Source organism: Sinocyclocheilus rhinocerous, unplaced genomic scaffold (genome assembly GCF_001515625.1).
Source record: "Sinocyclocheilus rhinocerous isolate Xijiao unplaced genomic scaffold, SAMN03320098_v1.1 scaffold562, whole genome shotgun sequence".
NCBI lineage: Eukaryota > Metazoa > Chordata > Actinopteri > Cypriniformes > Cyprinidae > Sinocyclocheilus > Sinocyclocheilus rhinocerous.
Window position 1 is genome coordinate 354,314 of NW_015641608.1, and position 9,679 is coordinate 363,992.

The 9,679-nt window shown below is 39.8% G+C and overlaps 1 protein-coding gene across 1 annotated transcript in view; it reads left to right on the plus strand.

Moving 5' to 3' along the window:
- LOC107755239 (protein jagged-2-like) overlaps positions 1-9,679 on the plus strand; it is a 61,875-nt gene that overhangs the window by 32,716 nt on the left and 19,480 nt on the right. The window contains 4 exon segments of the mRNA XM_016571958.1: positions 1,726-1,786; positions 6,537-6,667; positions 7,227-7,346; positions 8,250-8,363. Of these exon segments, the coding sequence (XP_016427444.1) occupies positions 1,726-1,786; positions 6,537-6,667; positions 7,227-7,346; positions 8,250-8,363 (426 nt within the window).

Sequence of the window (9,679 nt, forward strand, 5' to 3'; positions counted from 1 at the left end):
TTTTTCTGCCATATATGTCTATTCTAGAGACATTTTGTTACACCTTTACTTAGTGATTATTTTGCCTTATGTCTGTTCTAGAGACATGTTACAGCTTCTTGATAAAGCTCTAATTGGTTTTCTTTTAGAAATATGATTCAAATTCACACTGAATGCATTAATGACTGTAAAGCATGTGTGTGTGTGTCAAAATCGTGATTAAAATCGAAATCGCAAAATTGATCAAAGAAATCGCGATAGGTTTTTTTTGTCCATATCGCACAGCCCTACCCCTTACCATACTGTGATGCCGTGTCCCGGCGCGATGAGATGACACCAATAAAACCCATTGCAACCGAGGCATTTGTTGCATCCAGTGGGAACATAATTACTGATTATAATGACTTATACTGTCTTTTTACGCGTTGCATTGCGTATCGCGACGCGTAAACATAAAACCATGTCTGTATTTGTGATCGTAGAAACGACAAACAACAAGCGCTACTCTACACTGCTCAAAACTTGAACTTTGAATCGTCAGTGGCAAATTCTTTAAATATTAGACATGTGGGGGTGTGTTTAAACGAGGCATTTTAGGAGGGCGTGGACTAGTCTTAACTTTCATAAAGAATATCTCTTTGGGTTTGAGACTTTAGTCTTTGCAACTTTAGGGATCTTATCTATGCACGAACAGCTTGTAACACTCCAAATAGAAAGGAAAACTTGAAATTGCATCATATGACCCCTTTAATAGTTAGTAAGGTAGTTGTTAAGTTTAGGAATTGGGTAGGATTAGAGATGTAGAATATGGTCATGCAGAATATGTGCTTTATATAAGTACTAATAAACAGCTAATATGTTAATAATAGGCATGCTAATAAGCAACTAGTTAATAGTCCCTATACTAAAGTGTTGGTGTTATTTCAGTTACAAGTTAACAAGGTAATATTTCTAAGTTTTATATTTTGTTTTATGTCAGTTTTATTTCAATTCACAAAAAAAATAGTTGTCTTAGTTAACAATAACAATACTGCACTAAAATCTGTTTTTTAAAATGCTACAAGTGAATTTAGGCATCAAAGCGTCAAAATGTACAGTATGAAAAAAAAAGAGAGAAAATGAGATTCATTTTAAGATTACATTTGATGGTTTAATGGTAATGATTTATCTGGTATCCTCAATATCTAGCCAAGTGTTATTAGCCACGTTGCCTTTCATGAAGGATGAACTAGGGCTGGCTAATGTCTTGAAGCGTATAAAAAGAAACCCTGTTAAATCTTGCCCTTTACCACCCTGTAAAAAGACCTGCTGCTATCAGTGTTTTCACAGGCCTGTGATCTTTGCTCCTTTGCCTGGAGGTGAGATTGTGTTGTAAACGACACCTCTGCAGTCCTGGAGTCACACTTTCCATTAGCTCAATTAATCTGAGTGATGCTGGGGTTTTTGATGTCTTTAACCGACCACTGCAGGCAACCTAAACACCTCTGTTTTGATTCTGTGAGTGAGTGTGTGTGTATATACCCCACTAAAAAAGGCAGTAAATCACCAGCCACCATCCTAATGAGCAAGGGTACGAGTAGGTGGGCGTAACAGGGGCGGAAAGGGGCAAGCGTATATGTGTGTTCGGGCCATAAAGTTGTCTTCTCTCACAGCGAGCATGATGAATTTATCTTGTCGCTCTTGTAAGGCAACACAAACAAACAAGACTGACCTCTCCTCCCTCCCTCTCTCCCTTTCCTCTCCCAGCAATCTGCAAGCAGGGCTGTAATCTGATTCACGGCGGCTGTACGGTGCCTGGAGAATGCAAGTAAGTGTTTGAGCATCATTTCATGCTCGGTTGGCCGGGCTAATCTGGCTCCTTAATTTCAGCAGAGCCATATGTGCTCATGCTGATAAGATCTTTTCATTTGTTTACCTTTCCATTAATTAATTAGTGCACTAAAGCCATTGTTTGTGCAAGCTGTTTTTGTTTGATATGCATTTTTGATCACGCTATACTTTCTCTGGAGTTGTGATCTATTATCATTTGATGGGATGAAATGCATTAAGGCATCAAAATTAATGTTGCTCATACCAGGGTTTTAGTTAACACAAATGAAAATTCTGTCATCAATTGCTCACCCTCATGTCACCTTAAACCCATAAGACTTTTAATCATATTCGAACCAGTGTGGTTTGTTTTTGAGTGTCACACAACTGCGGTTGAGCACTTTGTATGTGTGTTCATGATCTGTTCATCCTGTTGTATCTGTTCATGATATAAAGCAATCGTGTCTCTTCAGAAATTTGTATTAAACCGCTGGATTCATATGGATTAGTTTTACATTGTTTATTTTTTGTTACTTTTTAAAACATCAATATTTTTTTCTGCATGGGTTTTCAATAGAGGGACAGAAAATCTTGCAGGTTTCATTAAAAATATCTTCATTTGTGTTTCAAGGATGAACGAAAGTCTTATGGGTTCAAAAGGGTGAGTAATTAATGAAACTTTAATTTTGGTGGAAATATCTCTATCCTTCAGTATGTAATTCCTGTTACACTAAGCAATCCAATGTACAGTTTTCATCTGGCAGATGAGACAACTGGCAAAAAATGGACTGAAGGAGAGTCCTGAATCATATCTAGGGTTCTTCGGATTGGGATTTATAAACCACCCAAAACACTGTAGCAACCACATAGCAGTGCTGTTAAAAACTTTCTGAAGACTTTAACCTCTCATAACACTCTAGCCACTCACATGACGTGTTTTGCAAAGGCTCTTTATAAGTTTTCTTTATAAACTCTTAAAATCTAGTTTGAATTGGACTTTTGGAAAGTTGCCCAAAGCAGTGACCCAACATACCTTTTGGACATTATCATCATATGACAATTATGTCAAATGGTGGTATTTTGCTCTTACTGTCACAGGAAATTCTGATGCTTCCTGTGTTGGAGCACAGCGTGAAATCCACCTCACCATCCCACATTGCATTCTCCTCTCGGTATTTTCCTGTAGCGTAGCTTAGCTCTGCCTTCTTCCTTTGCCACAGGAAAAGCTCTTAGTGTTTGGGATGAGGAAAGCTTTTTGCTCATGCCACCTACAACCTCAGTGTCTAAGGGCAGGGAATGAGTAGATCCAGAGGTGTCTAAACCAGGAAGTCACTCTAGACGATGATGACATACTGGAATCTTTTAACAACAAATCATTCAGACACTTAAGGACCTTTCACGCTTCAGTTTTCCAGTCCTTACTACTACTGAGCACAGATACCTGCCCTCATTCTTCTGCCCTTCTTTACCTTCTCTGAGACCTGAGCGGTTTCAGAAGGACATGGGTATTTTCTGCCTCAGGCATCAGAAAGGCCAAGAGTAGCGTCTCTGGAGATGAGGACATCATGAACCCAAGTTTCTTGATGGCTTGGAAGAAAGAGTTTCTGGAACCGGGGCTAGGAAGCAGAGGCCAATATGTTATTTCAGAGTTTGAGTATTTGGGAAGTTCTGAGTATTTGGGAAGCCTCACTCCCCTGCAGGATGTGGTGACTCGCTTCCCTGCCGTCACTAGCTTGATAGTCCTTGGAAGGAAGGAGGTGGAGACTAGAGGACTGAGGTTGCCACAGACAATTAACCAGTAGATGTATTAGTGGGGGGCAAGTGTTAGGACATTTTTGCCAAAAGTGTGTCATATCAATGTTTTATTTTTTGGTTTTGTTTGGTTTGGGTTGTTTTATTTTTCATATATCCTAAGAACCAATTGATTAAAAGTAAATGTAAAGATCTAGCATAATTCATAGTTTACCACAAAAATGAAAATTGTCATCATTTACTCACCCTCATGTCTTTCCAAACTTGTATTACTTTCTTCTACAGAACACAAAAAAAGATTGTTTCAAAAGTTTTTGTCTACACAGTTGAAGTCCAATATGTTTAGGTCAGCATTTTTGGGTAAACTACCCCTTTTAGTGCACTAATACTTTGTTGGAGCCTCTACAAACCCATGCTGGGAATCAAATGTGAAAACAAAATGAAACATAAATGCACTTGCGATTTAAGTTTAAGGTGTTTTTATGGTAGTAATGGACATGTCCTGACACATAAAGTAAGTGCAATGCAACTTTCTCTTTCTCTGAGTTAGTGAGCAAGCTTATGTTTGGCAGTGCTCGGCGGAGCTGAACGCCCCCTTGCACAGGCAGGGTTCAGACTCTCCCCACACACTCTGCTGCCTACATACTCTTTCATACAATACTAGTAAGGTTGTTACTGGGCAGCGCAAGGCTGTGTGTGCTCTGGTGTAAGTAATCCAGCCTCTGGCCTGCCCCTTGGGCACAGATCTGGGGGGCTATTTCAGAGACAGCATTGGAGATTTTAAAAGTGGATTTGGATCAAGGCCTCCATGCAGAGAATGTGCTAGGTGTGTATGCAGTGGCCAAATCCACTTCACCCACCTCCTCGAAGAGCACATTTGCCTTATTTAGTTCGTAAACACCATTGCTTTTCACCTTAAATGCTTTTGGAGTTGTTGTGAGCTGGGCATTGTGGTCCTAATTTGTATTTTTTTTTAATTCATGCATTGATATCACCTTTAGATAAATGGAGAAAAAAATGTAAATGTGAAATGTAAATGCATGTAATACTAGAATATTAAACTGATAAGAAGTATAATTATACTTAAATTTGGTAACATTTAGTGTCATTAACAACAAACAATACATTTATAGAATTTATAAATCTTGGGTAGTATTAATTTCTACATGTTAATGTTAATAATATTATTATTATTTTAATGTTAAATATTAACATTTTTGATATTCAAACTGGTTTATTGTTACATTTATGTATTATGAACTTAAACAATATTATATGTATAAATTCACTTATATTTTTTACAGCATTTATTAATATAAGTTAATTTATACATTATTATTTTCCACTTTTAATTCATTTAGTTCAGTTTAGTTTAGTATGTTAATTTAATTGAATGTGAATATTTAAAATACATTATTATTTAACATGTAGAAATGAACACTACCCAAGATTAATAAATGCTGTAAACATTGTGTTAATTGTTAGTTCATGATACCTATTGCATTAACTGATGCTTAACTTTTGTAAAGTGTTACCCTTGTTTTTTATGTATCATGAAAATATGAACTTTAATATATAAATAAACATGTTATTACTGGGAGTACCATGTGAATCTCATGGTAAATTAATAAGATAATCATTCAGTGCTGTCTTTTTCTCAGTGTACCGTAGTATTACCGTGGTACCACCACAGTACTTATTTGTAAGGCTAGTAAGTGTTAGGTCTGTGCTGTTTCTCTCTCTTCAAGACACTGAGGCCGAGATATGCAGACAGCGTCTCTCCACTTGGCAGCTGGAGTTAGGCCATACCTCTTCTGCAGGAGAGCTCTTAAAATAGCCTGCTCAGAAATGACAAGACAGCTGGGTGAGGGGTGTGGTGGTGGACGGAGAGAGCGCACCACTGGCCTTGGAATTAGAGGTCTTCTCGGGTCCTAAAATCTGTACCCGACCCGAATCACTTCTTACCCGAACCCGACGTGCATAAATACATTTTTTTTAAAGAAAAACCCGACCCGAGACAGACCCGATGAAATTAGACCCGAGTCCGACACGACCCGATGGCATTTATTTTCGAACCCGACTGGACCCGAACGTAGCCCCGCAGTCAGTCAGGAAAAATCCCGGTGTCCTGTTGACTGATTTGGCCACTTCTCCATTACTTTGATTTATTTAACATTTATTCAATTTATTATTAGGTTACTTTATATTAGTGCGTGCTTGATGGATACAAGGTATTTCTGAGCTCCGCTTTCAATTGTGACCAGTGGATTTGAAAAATAAACGTGATAGTTTGATAAAAAATTATTTGATAGCCTAATCATGGATTCGCTGTTGTATGCAACCTGATCTCCGGCGAAAGGCTTCTGCACACAAAAAAGAAAAGCCCTGCATGAACACGATGCATAATGAAGAGAGTGGATTTTCATGATGGATCTCATATCTATAAGATGATGTCTGTGTGCGAGGATTACGAACGTATGCTCCTTTTCTATGTGCGTTCCTCTCTTAACACGAAAGTGAAAGTAACCTACGCATTCGGGATAGTTTAAAAGAATTCGGGTCCATTTGGGAAAAGCATGTTTATTTTAAATTACCCGAGGCCGCTAATACCGAACCCGACCCGTGTCCGAGGTACTCGTCGAAGTTTTGGACCCGAACCCGCTCGGGTCTCGGGTCGGACCTCGGGTTTTCGGATCCAAGTGGACCCGTGAAGACCTCAACTTGGAATAGCTGAGTGCTGCTATAAACCAATGATTAGTTAACCCCTCTCCAGCATTTCCCTCTGCACCCCCAGGCTGCGACCAAACCGCCCAAAGGGGGGAGTGCGTGTCTGCGCGGTCATGAAAGTGTTCTTAACCTTTGTTGCCCGGAATGTTGCCTTGTCTAAGATTAGGTGTCAGCGCAGCGATGTGCAGCTGTATGTTTGTTCCTGTCTGTCATTAAGATGTCATGGTGGTTCGGTCCTTTAAGTGTTAACACCCTTATGTGGTTTTCAGGTGCAACTATGGCTGGCAGGGCCAGTTCTGTGACGAGTGTCTGCCGTACCCTGGCTGCTTGCACGGGACCTGTGTCATGCCCTGGCAGTGCACTTGCGAGAAGAACTGGGGCGGCCTCCTCTGCGATAAAGGTAAGGGACCTAAACATGCTGATACTGAAGGTTTGACCTAGTTCGTTTTCGAAAAATCGAGGTCAACCTGGAATTGACCCATAAAATGGTCAGCATTAGATCAGAATGAATACGTTAAGCCTGTGAACATCCAGCCGCGGAGGTGCCAGGGCAGCAAATTCATATCGTGGTGTTAAATAGAATTACAGCATCTTACACTGAGCTGGTTTGTTGACTGCAATGTGACAACGCATGTACAAACACACACTTTGGATATTGTGGTTGTGATTGGAGTGGCGCTCGGATATCTGATCTGTTGGTCCGCGTGCGTCCTGGAAGGTGGTTAGGAATGAGAAGCAGCTGAGAGGTGCCTACAGTTCTCTTTATTTATTTACCAGCTTTTATGTGCACGGCCTCGCCTTACAAGGCCTGCTGGGAGCCCAGCAATAGTTTCTGCCAACTGTTTTCATTTAAAGAGCAAATGTTTGCAGGCTAAAAAAAAATCAGAATATAGTGTTAGTATTTCTTTTCCCATGGCCTTAAGAAGTACCCCAGTTCATTTTTTTATGTGTCTTTACAGATCTGAACTACTGCGGCACGCACCATCCCTGCGTCAACGGCGGGACCTGCATGAACTCTGAACCGGATGAATATAACTGTGCCTGTCCCGAAGGGTACTCGGGCAAGAACTGTGAAATAGGTAAGAGATGGATGGAGGATTCAGTAAAAAGAAAAAAGAGCATGGAGCAAGTAATTATGTGATGTTGTACAGATGGATGGATAAATAGAAAAACTATGGATGTATGGATAAATTAATAGAAAAAACGATGGATATGTGGATGGATGAATAAAAAATTATGGATGGATGAATAGAAATTCAATGGATATATGGATGGATAAATAGAAAAAATGATAAATGGATGGATGGGTGGATGAATAGAAAAACGATGGATAAACGATGGACTGATAAATGGATGGAATAAATAGATAAATCAATGCATGGATAAATGAATAGATGGATGGATAAAGGGATAGATTGATAAACTGATTGGTTTATAAATTGATAAATGGATAGATAGATGGAAAGATTGCTAAATAGATAAATGGAAAATTTGATGGATGGATGAATAGAAAAATCATGGATATATGGAGGAATGAATAGAAAAAATGATGAATGGATGGGTGTATGAATAGAAAAAATTATGGGTGGATGTTGGGCTGAATGGGTGGTGTTGGGATGGATGGGTTGATTGATTGATTGATTGATAAATGGAAGAATGGATAGACTAATAAATGGGTGGATGAATTGATGTTGGGATGGATGGATAATAAATAGATGGATAGATTGATAAATGGATAGATGGATGGATGGATGGATGGAAAAATTTTAGATGACCTGATAGTGATAAATGGATGAACTAATGGATAATTGAATGCAATGATTAATGGATAAATGGATTGATTTATAAATTGATAGATTGATAAATTGATAATTAGATGGAAAATTCTATGGATGGATGGATAGAGCAACAAATCATAAAGTCAGGGCATTTTATCAGTGTCTTTTCTGTCTGTATTTATGATGTATTGTTGTGTTTTGCAGCTGAACATGCATGTGTTTCCAACCCCTGTGCGAACGGTGGCACGTGTCACGAAGTCCCGAGCGGGTTTGAGTGCCAGTGTCCACCAGGCTGGGAGGGACCCACTTGTGCTAAAGGTGCGTAAACCTTCCGTGCACCTTCCCTTCTGTCTTTTCCAGGCTCAATCTGTTCCGTCTGGAGACCTAGTTACAGACCTAGACTAGAGCACAGACACCCGTCCCCTCCCCAACATGTGTCCAGATGCTGTTGCCAGTGTGCCGCTTGGCTGCTTGTCATGCTGGGATGTGTCAGGTATATGGCAGGGGAAGCTGGTCTTGGATCTTGGCAGCACAGCGGGGTCCCATCGCATGGCGAGCATAGCTTGAGCTCTTACGGGTCCCGGATTAGAGTCTGGTGATACCCATCACTGAGACAGGGGGGATTTGCATAATCTGTCTTCACTTTGAACCAGCATTTGGCTTCACAAATTGAGAACGCAGTGTGTCATGGGCCGCCCTTCCTTCTCCACCCCTCCCGTTCCACAAAGCATCCCGCTTTAGCGCCACAGAGCTCGTATTTAATCGGTTGCAAATGTGTTTCTCACCTCCAGGATGCCCAGTGTTTTAATTTTTGGTATTTCTCACACTCTTCATCGCTCCCTCCACATCCTACCTCCTCGGTCTCATCCACCACACATATGGGGCTGTGTTTCCATCGTCATAGCAACAGCAGGGTCCCCTGCTGGAATTTGGACATTCGCCCCCCCCACCATTTCGCCCATAAAGGTTTTTCCCCCCACCTCTTCCCTCTTCACTTGCCTGTCTGACCCTTTTACACACCCTGCTCCACCCCATTCACCACAATATATGTATAAGACTAAAGCGAGAAGAAAGGAGGGAGAAATATCTCTTGTTTTTGTTTCCTCCTATTTTCTTCCAAATTTCAAATGGCTGCTACTCAGTTCTTTGTGCCAGTATTAAAACTGTAACGATTTGTGCTCTAATAGCAGCTAATCTGGCGACCTGGATTATATCGAACTCTAATCGTGTTACTGTCTTGCATAAAGAAAAGCCTTTGCTCTTTCTGATGAACACACTGACATGCTCTCCTGCCCTTTCTCCATAGCCACCATTATATTATATTATATTTATTATATTATATGTGACAAAACCAGTCTTAAGTCGCTGGGGTATATTTGTAGCAGTAGCCAACAATACATTGTATGGGTCAAAATTATCGATTTTTCTTTTATGCCAAAAATCATTAGGATATTAAGTAAAGATCATGTTCCATGAAGATATTTTGTAAATTTCCTACCGTAAATATATCAAAACTTAATTTTTGATTAGTAATATGCATGGCTAAGAACTTCATTTGGACAACTTTAAAGATGATTTTCACAATATTTTGATTTTTTTGCTCCCTCAGATTCCAGATATTCAAATAGTTGTAT